This window comes from Oculina patagonica, chromosome 13 (assembly GCF_052425735.1).
Source record: "Oculina patagonica isolate OP01 chromosome 13, crgOcupat, whole genome shotgun sequence".
NCBI classification, from domain to species: Eukaryota; Metazoa; Cnidaria; class Anthozoa; order Scleractinia; family Oculinidae; genus Oculina; species Oculina patagonica.
In genome coordinates, this window is record NC_135770.1 from 26,677,042 (window position 1) to 26,695,502 (window position 18,461).

Sequence of the window (18,461 nt, forward strand, 5' to 3'; positions counted from 1 at the left end):
ATATCAATGGATCACTAGAAAAAAGTGTTACATCAACCGAGGACTAGTTTTTTTGATGTACCACTGAACTAGTTACTGTTGGTTTGTCTCAAGTCGTACCATATTCTTTATATAAACCGGATAAAAAAGGCACTAAACTTGAAATGGCACTAAAATGGTTCAGGTATAGGATTGCTATCAAATTTTTTTTCTGAGATAAGGTACCACCAGGCCTACGTCGATACCACCATCACAAAAAACTGCTAAATGAAATGAGGAACAGTACACGTAGTACTTTATGCTGTCATTAAATCTTGTCGAAGCACTAAAATACCTTCACAAAAAACTCCATTTCCAGTATATCCTCTCTGACAGTGACATGTGAACGAGCCGATATTGTTGGAACAGACACCAAGTTGATGACAGTTGTGTTTTCCACTTGTACATTCGTCTAGATCTACAGTGAAACAAACCCATATATTAAAAAGTATGAAAATGTTATGCGAACACTTCTTGGACAGTATAAATGCTCCTCTGAGTTCTCAAACTTAAGATGGGAACCAGCTATTACTTAATGTAACTCAGTTATATTTTAATACATTTAAATTAATCCTTGATTGCCTTGCTTAAGAGCTACTGACTGTCTGGGCTAAAGTAAAGCACCTTCACAGTGTATCCCATTTCCTATGTATCCAGGAACACAATAGCAATTGTAGGACCCTTCTGTGTTGGAGCAGGAGGCCTGAGGATGACACACATGTTGATGATTGTAACACTCATCAATGTCTAAAAAATGGAAAGAAAAAGGGCATTTATAAATGAAATAAGTTTTGATATACACAATAATGAAAAACGAAGCATGGCATTGTGATGAATGAAAATATTTCTAGTTTTTCTTGAATAACGGTAATAATGCGAGCGTCAAATTAGAAGCACTCTTTACGATATAAACAAAGATCTTTAATAACTTTTAAATTTTTTAAATTGAACCAATGCTGGCAAAACAGAATCAAACATTTAGTAACAGATAGTTGCACGCTGACTCTACAAAATCGTCTCATTATGTTTCAACAACCATCTTTTTCTTCTTACCGTCAAACAATCCAATTCGACTAGATAACTAACATGCGTATCAAACTGCGTTGTCTCCATAACGAAAGCACGCGTTCTCAAACATACATTAAAGGACACATTTAAATATTTGTTAAGTCAAGCTAAAAGAGAAATAATGTAGATTTATTTTTTATTGTTTAATATTTAAATTTTTAAATTTATTTATTGTTATTTTTGTAGTTAGCATATAACAGATGAAGAACCATGTCAAATGGATACACTGTAATAAAGTCGTTATTATTATTATTATTATTATTATTATTATTATTATTATTATTAAACATACCTATACAGTTTTTGCCATCTCCAGTGAATCCTGGTTTGCACTCACAAGTATATGATCCTTCGGTGTTTGAACAGACACCAAAATCCTGATGACAATCGTGTGCTTGCGTTTGACATTCATCCACGTCTGTTATAAACCGATAGAGCGATAAACATGTCGACGAGAGAAAGAATAAATAAAATGAAATAACTAAATCAAAACACAGCAATGTTATGGCTGGTAAACCAGGGCCTCTCGAATCGGAAAGAAGAAGTGCTGTTTTTTATGGATGGAGGAAAGCCAGAAAAAGGAGGCAAGAAGGAAAGAAATCAAAGGCGAGAACGAACAACTATCTTAGCCCACAAATGACACCTGGTGCGGAATTCGAACCTTGGCCAAATTGGTGGGAGGCGAGCACTCACATCCCTGAATACACTATCCTACGGTTATCGAACATACCATGGCGACTTTAATATTAATAATTTCTGTATTTATGTTAATTATAAAATGACATGGCAAATGTTAATATTAATATTGAATACTGATGTTCCTTGTAATTAAATTATTAAACATAGTCAAAACGTGCATTGTCACTATTGTCTCCATTACTTTCTAAAACCGCAAGACTTGGAGAAGTATAAACACATCTATATTTTGGTGGTTCAGCGAACATGTTGAAAACTTAGTTAGATAATACAACCTATTTAAAATTTTTGTGTGCAGTGTCACCGTAAATTTTACGAGTCTTGCAGTATTTTGACGGGTCCGTGGAGCGAGACAAAATACAAATGACGAATAAAAATAGACAGCTATACTATACACTTAAATGTCTAACAGGACATTTATTATCCAACTTTTGCAAGTCACCGTTTTTGGATCTTTCACCCGGTCAGAAAGAATAAAAGGACGAAAAGGAATCTTGGAAACCAGTCTTGCGGAGTACAAATGTCATGGATATTTGTACTCGTTCGGCGCGTTATTTGTACTTCCCTAAGCGGAGTTGGAACATGCTGTCATGGTTTATCATTGATATGGTTGCGAAGGTTTGATCGTTTCGACAAGGGAACTGCCTGCTGTTTTATGTCTTGTTAATCAAATTGATCTAAACATAGGAAACATAGGATCCATAATGAGAAGTAATGTGACGAATGTACCAGTGCAGTCTTTCCCATCTCCCACGTATCCAAGATGGCATTTGCAATCGTAGGACCCTTCAGTGTTGGAGCAGTTGGCAAGAGAAGGATGACACGTATCCTGATTGTTACCGCACTCATCAATATCTGCCACATTAACAGAAAAAAATGTATTTCAAAACTTAACAGCTGAGGCAGAAGTTAACCTGTATTTTCCAAAACGTGGTATTTGCTATCAAGCTGGAACAAACCATGGAAAGGTCAACTTCTGTTGGGTGAATTCATTACGTTTCTCTCAACCCTCACATTCGTTGGAATTTAGTTTTTATGGAAACAGAATTGCCGAACTGGTTCAGCAATTAATAAAAGAAAATATATATTCAAAAAGGTAACTACGTGTTTCTTTCTTGGATTTTAATGGCATAAATTTAGACCCTTTCTTAGATAGTAAAATGCTGATTTTGGTTCCTCCTCATTAGTCAACAACAACTTTTTCCCCTTATTGCTGAGTCAACCAATTATAATAAATAATTTATAATTCATATAAAAATACCACGTGCTAATGTTTTGTTCCCGGAAAAAGAAATGGAAACCGCTCTTAAACATACACTTCTAGTGCCTTTTTAGATAAAAGCTATTATTAACTTCTGATTCGTAACTTACTCGCCGCAGTAACATACGACATCTTGTGGTAAAGATTCTTTAAATATACATGACTCAGATATAAAACTGATTCAACTCACCGTTACACAATTTGCCATCGCCGGTGTATCCGTCATTACAAGCGCAAGTAAAAGAACCATCAGAATTGGTGCAAGTCGCCAACAAATCACAGTCGTGAGTATTGGCAGAGCATTCGTCAATATCTGTCAACAAAAACGTGACAAAACAATGATACACTTTAAGAGCACAGGTTTCCTACGGTCAAACATATGTCGGTAAGAGTCCTTAAATGGATTTCGCTCATACTCTTACCATGGGTAGGTCTTAATATGAAATAAATCACAGTATACTTTGTTTGGCTAAATATCGATTTGTTTTCGAGAAAATCGATAATTCTAAAATCCAGCAAAATTGACGCTTTCGGAGCTCAAAATTTATGCCGAGTTTGTTAGCTTCGCGTCGAAAAATAAAGCACTCTGGAAGAAAAATACCTATTTAATATCGAAGAATAACATCAAATTAGTACGTCGAAAGCAATTTCTGCTCTTAAAGTCCTTTTATTTACAAAATATAATTAAGTTTATTCGACACACTTTTGATTTAATTCGAAATAGGTCAAACTTATCGCTTTATTTAAGTATGAGCGAAGCGAAATAATTGGCCGAAAATTTGGTGTTAGACAGATAAATGATTGTTCTTTTCGATACTAAAAGGATTTCCTGGAGAAATGATTTAGTGCGATGCTTTCAGATCTCAAAGTTGCTTAAAATTCGTTAATTTAACCGACCGTGACATTGTTGATCTTATCAACATTATGTAAACATTCCACGCAAAGGTTAATTTTCCCCATGTGAACTTCAACTGAGTAAAATAAAAACATAGACTTGCTTACCGTGGTGTTCGCTGATACATTGTAAATCCTGTTTTCCTCATTTACGACAAAACTTAAGCCCTCGGCGAAGCTGTTATCCAATTTTCTTGACGCGCCATTTGTAACTGATTTCCACGTCTTGAAGTGACAGTTCTTTTCCATGCATTCTTGAAAACAGTCCTGAGTCTTAACTGATCAGTGTAAACAGGAATACGAAGTACTTTGCTTTAAATCAACTTAAAGCTTAGCAGCAGTGGTAGATAAATCGATACGGCCGGCGAATCTTCGTTTCGAAAACCGCCATATGAGATTTGTCGGCCCTTTGTCCTGCGGTATGCAGATAATTAATTCACACTTGAGTAACTTCCGGCACATGAAATCGACAACCACCGTGACCAGATAGCACCCTCCTTCTCGAAATATTGGTCGAGGCACTATTTTTATCATTTTAACATAAGCTCTCAATGAAGAACTTTTGGGCTGAACTTGTAATAAAGTTTCACTTCAGTTAGCCACCGTTCGAGAGAGTTGTTAAATGGTTGCATAAAATCCGGGTGGAAAGTTCTTCTGTTGCGTTGCTTCGCTTTGTTTCATATTTTTTATCCAGTTCTTACCCTTGTTCAAATTCTTGTCCCTTCTTCAGTGGAAAATTTGAAACGACGTTAAAATCCCTATAAGACGGAGATCTCTTTTAGACGAACTGAGTTGGAGCCGGTCCCGAAGGTACCCGTTTCAGAGAGAGGTGGCTGTACACAAAGCCTTAGATGGCGTCGTTGGATCCGTCTCCCGTGAATGTCAGTTAAAAATATATATTCCGCTGTGTAGTCTAGCCTGTAAACAAGCTCTCCTTCTTTCTCCTGTGGAGGATTGGGCGAAATAAAAGCGGGAAGGAAAGGTGGGGAAGGGGTGGGGAAAAAAGGGACCATATATCATGTATATGCAGTTGTAATACCAGTCACGGTAAACAATTTATAATAAAACGCTGAACATTTATGACTGTATAAAAAATTATTGGTGTAAAAATTAAGGAAAGGGTGCTTTTCACTTCATTAGATTAAGCTAGGTGAAGAAAAGTACACGTAATCAGAAGTTTGTTATGGACTTCTGACGTGATGCCATATTTTGTATTTATTTCTGCAAAGTACAACAAAGCATTTATACCAAAGTAGCATTATTAAAAAAAATAGGTCCGCAATGCGTACGTGTGCCTAGGGCTGAAAGCCACTTGTGATTGTAGAAATTGGAAGTCTCCCTCGTACCTCTAATTTGCTTTAAAATATGCGCGGATATTTGTTCGTGTACAGGATTGCTTGGTTAAGAAGCATAACAAATGATTGGTTAATGATTGCCCTTGGTTGTTACCTAAACAATCCTACAAAATTGCTCAGTCAGCTTAAAGTATCTGGAGTGTGGAACTGAGTGTAATGATTATATGTAATTTGTAATAACAAATATTTCAATAAAGTAGACTGTTTCCCAACGTTGTGCCATATCTTTATTAGGCAATAAGAATGATAAACCTAGTATAATGGTAACAAATGATTATTTATGAAATAAATGATCATATAACAGCAATGGTATATGTAAATGTAGTCGAGAACAGAACAGAATGACAGGAACAGCATGAAATAAGTACATGCTGCTGAAATAATGTACGTCTTTGATGGCAAAAACTGAGAATTAGGCAATAAAAATAATAAAATACGAGTATGATACTGAGAAATTATGATCATAACAGGAATGTTTCTTAAAGAACACAACAAAAATAACAGTAACCAAACAAAGTAAATTAATGCTGCCGAAACAACAGTGAATCAAGACACATCAAACTATGGTACATGTAACAATAACAGGCAGTCGAAGACTGCGTGAGGATGCTGGTAGTGGTATAAAGATATTTTAAAGCAGTGACAGAAACGATCAGAAGACCGTGGTACAAAAAACTCAAAACTTTTAGCGCACCCACCCTCAGTTAACAAAATTTCTTCACCTACAAATATCTCAAAATGAATTGCTGTATTTTATCGAATTTGAATCAGTTCTCCCGAAACTTCGCGATTTTATTAAATTCAACATGGCGAATGCAATCTATTTATGTACCCTATTAAAAATGACATTCTGACCGCGAATAGTGTTAATTTCTGACTTTTGTGGCCTTGATGGAGAAAGTCAGTAACTCAGGTAATTCGAGATGAAATTATTTACGAAACACAGCAGTGTGTTTGAGCAGCGTGAAGCAGCGTAAAATTGGCTTAAAATCGTCCCTTGAACTCGACTCACGATACTTTCAATTGCTTCCATTTAACCTTCAATAAAAAAAAACTCAATTTCCTTTTTGAAGTACTGTAATAATTCTCAATTCAAAACAAAAAGCGGCTTACCTGAAAGTAAATAACACAAGACGTACGGCTCGCCGTAAAGATGCTTATCGGCTATAACTTTTGTCTTAAATCTTATTAATAAGTTTATATATGTTGCCTAAAATTTCGAACTTTTAAGTTTAAGAGATATAGAAAAATCAAAGAAACTTGAAAGAAATTCTGTTTCAGATTTATTTTCATTCATATCAAGATAAGGAATGTATTTAAAACCGACAAAATAGCGAAAACTTGAAAGACGTGAGATTCCGCTACACAAGCAAATGTTTTGAATTTTGGCTGCTCGCGGCGGCTTTTAATAACCGATTCTTCCAAAAATTCCATCAAAATTCGAAGCAACACTGTACATTACCATTTTGCTTTGTAAAGTGTTCAGAATCCGCACAAAGTCCACGATTACGGCGGTGTCACACTTGATATTGGTTAAGAAGCTCTGAATAGCATCGTTGAAAGCAGTGTACGTAACCATCTTATCCCCAATCTTCATGAGTAGTTGAGAGGAATTTCGCGGTGATCTTCCACGAACCTTCGTCTTTCTTTTTCCCGAACTGAAATTATCTTCAACGAAAATACAGCACCTTTCGAAGAATACAGCAATACACCTCTACAAGTTTTACCAGATCGAACGAGAACGGGTCGACGTATCGCTGACGCAATGACGAAATGCTCTGTTCTGATTGGATCGATTGACAATTCTATTGTTAACAAGAATATCTTCCATCACAAAGTGGTTCGATCACATATTGCCTAGGGGCTAGGCGGCCTAGGCCCTAGGCACAAAAAATGAGCATAATTACAGTTGAGCATTATATCGGACAAAAAACAAGCATTGTTAGAAGCATAACATTCCCTTTTTACCAGCGTAATTGGAAGGGCCTCTGGTATTCAGTTAGAAAGAACTTGCATTCAAAAGATACCGCGTTCTAGAAACAAGTCACCCCGTTTTGGCTGCTGATATTTTGGAACTTTTGTGTGTTCAAAATACCATATCTCGTTCTAGATATCGTCTGATATTGAAAATCCCGTTCTAGATCGGGAACGCAAAACCACGACCTCATTGGACGGCACAGAGCCGTTTTTGGGGAATACCCCAGCTTCGACAACTCCTTCCTAATAAAGTTCGCCTATTGAATTGAGAATTAAGGTGATTATAAAGTTATTACTTTATATCTCTTGTTGTTTGGAAACTTGAGTCGTATTATAATTATAACCGTCTTATTTATGAAGGAATAGACTGCGGATAATATTTGAAACTTAAACCGTTTTCCCCTAATAGCTCCCAAATCAACTCAAAACACACCGGAAAACAGGTTTAAAAACAAAATATTTATATAATGACTATGATATTTTTAAAACATTTGGGTTCCCTGACGGCGAGGCGCTTGTCCCTCCCCGCAAGCTCTGGCGGGGGGCACCTTCCCTTGTTTACGCCGGACCCCAACAGAATATATACATGGTCATATTTTTTAACATTCACGGAAGACGGATCCAACGATAACATCTTAGATTTTGCTTTCACCTGTTTTGCCTTGACCTAATCAAGAACTTGGACAAAGGTAAGAACAAAAAAAAAAACTATAAAGCGAAGCAACGCAACAGAAGAACCTTAGACCCGGGAGTTAAAAGCGCTGTCATGCAACTATTTAGCAACTTTCACAAACGGTAGCTACCTGAAGTGAAACTTAATTACATGTTCAGCCCAAAAGTTTTTCATTTAGAGCTTATATTAATATAGCAATAATATGGTGCCTCAACCAATACTATACCAAAACGCAGGGTGCTATCTGGGATCTGGTCACGGCGGTTGTCGATTTCATGTGCCGGAAGTTACGCAAGTGTGAAATACATTATCTGCACACCGCATGACAAAGGGCCGACAAATCTCAGTTTTCGAAAAGAAGATTTGCCGGCCGAATCGATTTATCAACCACTGCTACTGTCCGGAACGTTTCGGTCCGATTTTCGGATAGGATATGCCTTCTAATTACACGGATAGGATAGGCCTTCTGTTTACACGGGGCCGTTCTGGAACCGGTGCGGGACGGAACCAAAACTGGACCTGCTATTTTGCAGGTCAAGTTATGAAACCGTTCCGGACCGGTTCCAGAACCGTCTTGTGTAAACACATGGATCGGTGCCAAACGCTTCCGTGTAAACAGAGGCCGATCCGGTCCGGTCCAGTTCGGAACGGCTCCGGTCCGGTCCCGTGTAAACGTAGCCTAGCTGGTTAGAGTATAAAAATGACTGAAAAAACGGCAAGGACAGGACTAACACCAGGTGTCCGTCTTATAGAGATCTTTAATAAGGGAGAGTTGACTCTACAACTGTTTTGCCTTAGCCTAATCAAGAATTTGAACAAGGGTAAGAACTGGATAAAAAATATGCAGCAAAGCGAAGCAACGCAACAGAAGAACTTTCGACCCGGAAGTTAAAAGCGCTTTCATGCAACCATTTTACAAGTTCAGCCCAAAAGTTTTTCATTGAGAGCTTATGTTAAAATGATAAAAATAGTGCCTCAACCAATCACCAAAAAGCAGGGTGCTTTCTGGTCACGGTGGTTGTCGATTTCATGTGCCGGAAGTTACTCAAGTGTGAATTAATTATCTGCATACCGCAGGACAAAGGGCCGACAAATCTCAAATGGCGGTTTTCGAAACGAAGATTCGCCGGCCGTATCGATTTATCTACCACTGCTGCTAAGCTTTAAGTTGATTTAAAGCAAAGTACTTCGTATTCCTGTTTACACTGATCAGTTAAGACTCAGGACTGTTTTCAAGAATGCATGGAAAAGAACTGTCACTTCAAGACGTGGAAATCAGTTACAAATGGCGCGTCAAGAAAATTGGATAACAGCTTCGCCGAGGGCTTAGGTTTTGTCGTAAATGAGGAAAACAGGATTTACAATGTATCAGCGAACACCACGGTAAGCAAGTCTATGTTTTTATTTTACTCAGTTGAAGTTCACATGGGGAAAATTAACCTTTGCGTGGAATGTTTACATAATGTTGATAAGATCAACAATGTCACGGTCGGTTAAATTAACGAATTTTAAGCAACTTTGAGATCTGAAAGCATCGCACTAAATCATTTCTCCAGGAAATCCTTTTAGTATCGAAAAGAACAATCATTTATCTGTCTAACACCAAATTTTCGGCTATTTATTTCGCTTCGCTCATACTTAAATAAAGCGATAAGTTTGACCTATTTTGAATTAAATCAAAAGTGTGTCGAATAAACTTAATTATATTTTGTAAATAAAAGGACTTTAAGAGCAGAAATTGCTTTCGACGTACTAATTTGATGTTATTCTTCGATATTAAATAGGTATTTTTCTTCCAGAGTGCTTTATTTTTCGACGCGAAGCTAACAAACTCGGCATAAATTTTGAGCTCCGAAAGCGTCAATTTTGCTGGATTTTAGAATTATCGATTTTCTCGAAAACAAATCGATATTTAGCCAAACAAAGTATACTGTGATTTATTTTATATTAAGGCCTACCCATGGTAAGAGAATGAGCGAGATCCATTACAGGGCTCTTGCCAAGAATTTTCATTTTTGTTTGAAATTTGTGCATATGTCCTCTTAAAGTGTTTTCAGTTATGAAAAGATGGAGATACAAAGGCGAACTGAAAACTGTGCAATAGAAACACACACAAAAAACAAGCAAGCCACGAACCGTTACATGATTTGCCATCACCGAGGTATCCTTCATTACAAGCACAAGTAAAAGAACCATCAGTATTGGTGCAAGTCGCCGACAAATGACAGTCGTAAGAATTGGTAGTGCATTCGTCGACATCTGAAAGAAATAAAGACAAAATAATGATACACTGTTAAGTGGTTTAATATGGAAAGATGGAAGGATTGCAATACAAATGCAAACTTCAACATGTTCAAACGAACAAAACAAGAAAGCCACGAACCGTTACATGATTTGCCATCACCGGTATATCCTTCATTGCAAGCACAAGTAAAAGAACCATCAGTGTTGATGCAAGTCGCCAACAAATCACAGTCGTGAGTGTTGGTCGTGCATTCGTCAATATCTTCTGCAATCATTAAAACAAATTCATTAATTATTATAATATACTGTAACGCATATCCAACTTTTTCTCCATAAAAAAACGCACACCGTTCTCAAACATACCTATACAGTTTATGCCATCTCCAGTGTATCCTGGTTTGCACTCACAAGCATATGATCCTTCAGTGTTTGAGCAGACACCAAAATCCTGATGACAATCGTGTATTTGCGTTTGACATTCATCTATGTCTGCAATCAATTGAAAATGCGATAAACTTGGCGAAATCCGCAATATACAATGATTGTAAAGCATTCAATGTAGGCGAATTTGATATTAATATCTTCTGTATTTGTTTTATAACATTGGCATGGCGAATATTGAGATGAAAAATGATATTCCTTGTGATTGCAACACAGTGAATTTTGACTTAGTGACACCTAAAACGTACATTGCCAACATTTTTACCATTACTTTTTACAACCAGGGATCCAGAAGACCAACCCAACTTCCCCGTTGTGTATCATGGGCAGCGCCAAGACCTCCTACAAGGCTTTGTTGAAGGCACAAAGGTCAACCACCAAGTGCCTTATTTGATGGTTATGGAAACAATAACGTTAGAAAATTCGCTGGATGCCAACCCCCGGGGGGAGAGAAGAGATAATCACCCTTAACGAGCGGGTAACAAGGCAAAGACATGAAGTGCACCCATTCACGGCGCTCTCCCTCCCACTTGGGTCTCAGTACAGGGAACGTTAGTACTATCTACAAACAGGCAAGATGTGCCCAGAAAGCGAAAAAGATTTAAGAGGTACAATTTAAGTAAGAGGAAATAGTTTTATCAAATACTGGAGAAGAGGGGGAACCCTTAGGGAAAGCCAAGAGCAGGATTAAGACCAAAGCAGTCGTGGAGTAGCGCAGTGAGCTGCTGGAGAACATCGGAGAGGCATGAGGCGAGGCTGAACAAATTGGAAACAGCATAGTTCGGCGAAACCCCGTGTTGCAATTCTATGCCTAACGAGGGGTAGGAAGGATTAAGTCAGCTACGTTTCAAAACCTTATGACTGAGGGAAACCCTAACATAGTTACTTTTTGCTTGAGACGATTACACGGAACCTGTTAAACCGGGAATATTCGTTTTGTGATTTACCTTTTCACGATTACCAAGGTTTGTCTGTCTCGACAAAAGGACTTCCTGTTTTTAAATGTTTAGCAAATAAGTTGGAGCCTAAGTAGTTGGAAGAAGTTTCACAAATATACCTGAACAGTCCATGCCATCTCCCTCGTATCCAAGATGACATTCGCAATTGTAGGACCCTTCGGTGTTGAAGCAATTGGCAAGAGAAGGATGACACGTTGCCTGATTATTGCCACACTCATCAATGTCTACAATGTTGGCAAGAAGACAGTACCGTTTAAAATAATGACTTTTGTTGGCGTTTAGGCTAACCATTTTTAAATAGTCGAGTGTTAATTGTTTTGTCCTCAGAAGAATCTTATCATGAGTCAATAACCATCACGATCTCTCCCTTCCCCTCATTGCCAAAGGATTGAATAATCTCTAATCGATGTAAGGTCTCGAATACTAACAGTTTGACTCCCATGAAAATAAATGTAAAGCGCTATGAGACATAAGATTCAGTGCCTCCTTAGACAAAAGCTAGTGTTAACATCTGTTCTTAACTTACACGACAGTTTCTTGCAGCAGCAATCCGAGTAATATACACGACGCAGATCAAACCTAAACATGATTCATGTAACTCACCGCTGCACGACTTGCCATCACCGGCGTATCCCACATTACAAGCACAAGAAAAAGAACCCTTAGTATTGGTGCAAGTTGCTGACAAATGGCAGTCATGAGTGTTGGCAGTACATTCATCGCTATCTGTTAAAATTAACACATCATGAAATGAATGAGATGGTCTTATCTTCGCAGTGTAGAAACAATTTAAGCAATTACTTGTTTTAGCCTAAAAGTGTTTTTCAAGGCTACAACGGGATTTGAACCCATGACCTCGCGATACCGGCCTATGAAGCCTTGTTACGTTTGAAGCAGGTCAATTGTTGGTCCTAATGTCCCGCATATGGGGTGGATGACATAGTGAATATATGAAAAACATATATGTGAACTGCGGACTGTGGACTGTGGTGGAAACATAAAAGGAAAGAAATGTTTTTCGCACCGGTGTCGCTTAATTTGCATCTACCCTGCGAAAATCATTTCATTCATTTCATGTTTCCACCACAGTCCACAGTCCGCAGTTCATATGTATGTCTTTCATATATTCATTATGTCATTAACACATCAAGAAGTGTTATTAATAAAGTTAGTAAATAACTTAACAATGAAGGTGTCAACTCACCGTAAACCTCTACTCTAAGACAGTTCCATTCATGTTGCTGAGTTGGATGAAAGCGAATGTATCTCGCAGACACTGCCACTGGTAACTTGTGTTGATCAACTATGTTACTATCACCGTCTCTGTGAAATTCCTGTAAAAATAGAACATAAGGAAGATGATCTTTTTTCATCTTAAGCAAACAGTAATACTGCGTAATACAAACTGAGTAATAAATGTTATCCTACGAATAAACGTTTCTTGGAGAAAACAAATGTCAGCGTTCCCATTTCCTTGTGGATGCCGGTTGAGACCCGAAATCTTACCTTGTCAGCGCCATGTCCATCTTTATATGTTGTCCAGGTGCTTCCATCAGACGAAAAAGACAGCTTAAAGTCTGTTACCCATTCATCATAGGGATCGTGAGTTCCGTCTCCTTGAGTAGCCACACCACACACATGAATCATTCTTCCGAGATTAACTTGCAGCCAGTCGTCATCACTACTACTTGAGGCTGCACACCATCCGTCACCTCTGCTACCATGCAGTCGACCGTAAGCAGCCTGGTAATTAGCGTCATTATCATAATATGAAGAAGCTGCCATCCAATGGTCAGGGATTTGAAATTGACTGGCAACACCAACAGGATTGTAAAAACAGTTATCTGGGTAAAAGTAATTTAATTATCGTCTGTTAGGTTATGGTTATCATGTGTGCTTTGAATACCTTTTACTGTAAACAGTAAATTTATGAAGTTACTAGAGATCCTAATTGTTATAATCATTAGGCTAAACCTTGTCGCTCTCCTTGCGACCTTTTTCTTTTCTTTGAAGCTCTCGAAGTACTCTCACAAATATTAAAGGGCACTAGTTTAAGGCTCTCTAGTATTTCTTTTGCTGGCTTAGGCTTATATTAAATACAACATAAGGGATTAACAATTTGCACCCTCATACTTATGAAACGCCATGAAATTCCCTACCATACCCCTTTTCTTACTGGTTTTTAATTAATAATCAAAATAGTTATAAAATATTTCTTACCGTCCACACCTAGCACTTGTCCAAGATGAAACAAAGAAATTGCCACTAAAGACAGGAAAACCTGTGGAAAACCATTAAAATCTGCTAACTTCACTGAACTTCATTTTATTATATTTTATTATATTTCTCAGATAGTATTTTAGAGACAAAAGCAAACGAAGGGGCTATATCTAAGTTTTTCGGTTTGGATTTGAAAATAGGCATACATGAACGATTTGCCACCCACCTAAGGAAAAAGGAAAACGCTCTCTATTTCTTAAGGTGGCTCATAATAATTTATTTTAATACTGGTTTACTTGTCCACTACCAGAGTCACGTTGACAACCGTTACAAACGGAGCTTACTAACAACTGTGCTCGATCGCGCGTACCGGTTGTCTTCCTCATGGCCTTACTTTTCGGAGGAGTGTGAACGTTTGAAATCTTAATTCTCACGTCTGGACTACCCTCATCATCTTATCAACTCCACCATCAATACCTTTGTAAATTCGAGAGTTGTTGACCAGCAGTCATTGCAGGCTTCGGGAAAAATGGCGGGAAATGACGTGACCCGAGTAGTCATACCCTTTAAGGACCAAGTTTCTGCAAACATTGTAAAGACGCAGCTGAAAGACCTTAGCATTAAACTCCAAACAACAGTCCAGCCCGTATTTGTCAGTCGGAAAATTGGCCAGGACCTTCAAGAATGTGAGACCAAACCACAGCTTGTTAACCAGCAGTGCGTAGTGTACCAATTTAAGTGTAACCTGTGTGATACAGGGAGCTATGTTGGCTACACGCGCGGGCATTTGCATGCCCGCGTGGATGGCCATAAAAGCACGTCATCTTCTGTACGCAAGCACTATGACAACGACCACGCGGGTGCTGTCCCTGAGGACCTCCTCAGTTGTTTCAAAGTACTAAGGAAATGCAGGAACAAATTTGATTGTCTTGTCAATGAGATGCTTTACATCAAGCAGTTAACACCGAGTTTGAACGTGCAAACGGATTCAATCTGTGCTAAAGTATTTGTATAGCCACCGCCATTATGCAAATGTTTAACTCTTTGAACTTCGCATTTAATTATTTTTTTCTCAATTTACCCTTGATAATGGCGTCATGATGTCGCCGAAACGTCGGGCAATAATATCGTTTGTGTTTACCTAAAGTGAGACTTAATTTAAAAACAACAATTCCGTCAGAAGGCAACGTTTGATGTTTACCATGCTGCATAATTATATTGACAAGTCTCCATTATTTTTCAGTGGTTACCAAGCAACAGAGACTAGTGGAATCCTTTTTCTATTAAGGAGGCTGATTGTCTTGAAATCTTGTAAGAAACTCTTGTATCAATATTTTTTAAATTTTAAAGTATTGTTCTTTAATCAAATGTAGACGAAATTTTACAAAACTCTGTATGACGGGTTTGGGGAAAAATGTTCTTTGCACTGGCAAGCAAGCATTTTTCTACGATTTGCTTCAATATATTTTTAAAAAAAAGCTAAAATTACATGTGACTTAACTAGTTGAAAGATCTTCGATATGTGGTTAATTTAAGACGAACAAGGATAATAAACTTTTGTCTAAAGTTTTTCTTTTTTGGTTCATAAATATTTTGAAAGTACTCTTGGAATTTTTGATGAGAGATGAGGAAAGCTATTTCATCAAATTTGCTGTGTGTGCATCATACCAATTTTTAAATTACTGTGGCTAAAATAGCATAAATACTTACGGTTGATTGAAGAGCCACATATCTTTGAACTTGTACATGGTACATGATTGCTTCGATGAAAATTCTGTTCACACACTCCTTATTGCATTGTTGTATTTTTAAATATCATAAAAAATATCGCACCTGCAGTCTTCAAGAAAAATTATCAATACCTAGCTTGGGGGTTCCACGCCACTTGGGGATTCTTTGATGATATTGTTTGAATATGTCTCCAAAAATTACTCCTGTATTGTATTCAAGGTATAATTTTATTAAACAAAAGAGCTAAAAACCGTATTGTGATATTCTCATTTGTCCATATTATTTTTTAATGAAAGAAAATGATGTTTCTATGGCATTCCACTGTTATCGACATTTGTTTTTATGTTTTCTTCCAAACGCAAAAATTTCTCTTTCACTTTTGTAGACTTTTGAAGAAAGGTTATAAGTAACTGCTACTGCCATGGATGTTAAAATAGATTTTGTTTGGTTGATGGGAGGTTAACAAGTGTTAAAAATGCTTAGTATAACTGTCTTGATCAGTTCAAAAAGAATATCTCCTAAGAAAATTGTTTTTATTTTGCTTTTCATTATTTTGTTCCTTTCTTTATTATACTATTGTACAACCTGAATAAAAATGAAATTAATTTTTGAATCGTAATCAGTAGGGGTTTTCTGAGTGAAGTTTAAATCAAAAGCGAACCCCTTGGTTAACTGCAGGGTAACAGGGTAAAGGTAAGATAGTAACTGGTAAACAAAAAAGCAAAGCATATATTTAAAACAGCGTCATTCTCACATACATTAATAATAAAACACACCTCTAAGAGTTAGACTAAAATCTTTCAACTAGAGCGTTTTCATTTTAATCTATTTTGGGTGTAAAATTGGACATTAGCATCATGTATGCTTATTTCTTTTCAGTCTTTTTTGCAGCAAAATCCATAACAAATCGAAAAAGTGACAAGGTGTTTGTTTTGGGTTTTACCGTCTTTAACATTACTTTTACGAATGAAAGTTTTTATTATTTCTCTGGGAAAACAGTTATCTCGATACAAAGGAAACTATTTTTAGCGTTTATGTCCAGCTTGGCTTTTTAATGATCCATCTTTCCCTTTTACGGGGTAGAGAGAATTTGGGTTCGTTGTTAGATGCATCAAAGATAGGTATAACAAGAGTTTATTAAAAACCTAAATGAAACAGCGGCAACTGTTGGCATTAATGAATAAAAATCTCCTGTCAAGGAATGTTTGCATAGAACTGAAAGAAAAAACTCGAGTTTTATTCTTACAGAGACCATCAGAATGGGCGACCAAATTTGTTTGTCGTACCCTGTAAAGTATAGATATTGTTTTGCTAAAAGTACAATTCGTTTTCATTTGTTATCATTTGTTATCTTCGAAAAAGTTTAATCCGATGATTGCTTGGCTAGTTTTGTGAACATTGCTAAGATTTTATTGAAGAGAATGTGTGGAAAGTTGTTTCCCCCCTAGTTAAAGGCTTATAGTTCATTAGCCAAATGAAATAGTGCAGAGTTTTACAAACTTTTTTCTTAGGACTAAGTTGTTTTTTAATAACGCGTTTATTAGTTCACTCAAGCGCATCGAGTATAAAACCCATGCTCGAAAGCATTAATGTCTGAAGTAGATAATTTATGCGATAAGAAGTTTGCATAATTACAGACAATGATTTCGAATAAAATGAAATAAAAATAGATTACGCACTTAAAACCACTGCTCTGTTTCAAAAATAAAATGAAGCCTGTCAAACCAATAAAAAATAGGACAAACCGGTCCAACTGGTTATACCAACAAAGGTAAACCTAGAACATGACAACACCCACAGTTTAAATAAATCCACCGCATTTTAGTCATAAGTCTATGACGGCACGCCCGTTAATGTATCCCACCCCGTGTTAATGAGATTCCGCCCCAAAAATAGGTCTAAAACAACACTACCATACTACTTGCAATGGATTAGCTTTCCATCGAGGGCTGGAATCCGGATCGAACGGTCTAGTTTCGAACCCTGGGGCCCGTTTCTTGAAGCTCCCGAAAAGATTTCGCACCCGGAAAGCCATACCCTTATCTCAAACGTTATGATTAAAGAGCTGTTTTATTCCATGATATTTTTAATATAGACAGAAGTTAGCCTCATACGAGTCTCAGGCCTATACACCTCTCCGTTTTTAAGATACAGATAACAGAAAATGGCTTTGCGGGCCCGAAAAGTTTCCGGGGCTTTCGAGAAACGAGCCCCTGGCCTGCATTGTGGGTACCTGGGTTGAGTTCTTACTGCCATTGTTCTAAACAGGCTAGCGTATTGGTTTATCAATGTGATATTTCTGGTATGAACTTCCTTTGAACTGAAATCAAACCTCCATATCCATATATAAGCTTGATAAATTGGTTGAGTATGTACCACCTCGCGAATGCAACATCACGTTTTAAACTCGTGAAAACATATCTCTCGCCGTTACTCAGTTTGGAAGCAGTCAGTTCGTGACCTCAAGCAATCCCCACCCAACCCCACAACGTGGCAACGCACCTGCCGTCGCAAAACAATCATCTGTGAATCTCCTGGGTTGTAACTCGGGCAATTGTGTGCATGTGAAACTCTACAATGTTTATTATCTTGGAGGCTCTTATTCAACAAAAAGGTCTAACCAATGGACTGTTAGTTGGGGAGCAACGAAAAAAACGTGATAAGCGCGAAGAACAGCGAGTGAAAAAATCAATCACTCGTCGTCTTTCGCGCTGTGCCCCAACGAACCAAAGGCTTCGGGGTATCGAATCAACAGGAGAACAATATAGTTTAGCTTGTATTAAACTCAAATCTAAAAATTTAGGTTAATGTTTCATATACGGCAAATTATGACGTCACACTGGCCAAGTTACACTGAGGCTTCTCATACGTGTCAGCGTACACGAAGTATTTTGCGGTTATCTTTCTTTGGGTAATAGTAATCG

The 18,461-nt window shown here is 37.5% G+C and overlaps 1 protein-coding gene and 1 pseudogene across 1 annotated transcript in view; one reads left to right on the plus strand and one right to left on the minus strand.

The window, feature by feature from the left end:
- LOC144635521 (uncharacterized) overlaps positions 1-18,461 on the minus strand; it is a 76,951-nt gene that overhangs the window by 12,811 nt on the left and 45,679 nt on the right. The window contains exons 20-33 of the mRNA XM_078494618.1: positions 15,517-15,594; positions 13,807-13,867; positions 13,093-13,430; positions 12,791-12,920; positions 12,190-12,312; positions 11,685-11,810; positions 10,550-10,675; positions 10,326-10,451; positions 10,079-10,201; positions 3,234-3,356; positions 2,512-2,637; positions 1,379-1,504; positions 643-765; positions 314-436 (exon numbers count right to left, since the gene is read on the minus strand). Coding sequence (XP_078350744.1) covers positions 314-436; positions 643-765; positions 1,379-1,504; positions 2,512-2,637; positions 3,234-3,356; positions 10,079-10,201; positions 10,326-10,451; positions 10,550-10,675; positions 11,685-11,810; positions 12,190-12,312; positions 12,791-12,920; positions 13,093-13,430; positions 13,807-13,867; positions 15,517-15,594 — 1,852 coding nt within the window. The remainder of the gene's footprint in view (positions 1-313; positions 437-642; positions 766-1,378; positions 1,505-2,511; positions 2,638-3,233; positions 3,357-10,078; positions 10,202-10,325; positions 10,452-10,549; positions 10,676-11,684; positions 11,811-12,189; positions 12,313-12,790; positions 12,921-13,092; positions 13,431-13,806; positions 13,868-15,516; positions 15,595-18,461) is intronic.
- On the plus strand, positions 14,013-14,821 carry LOC144635525 (uncharacterized; annotated as a pseudogene).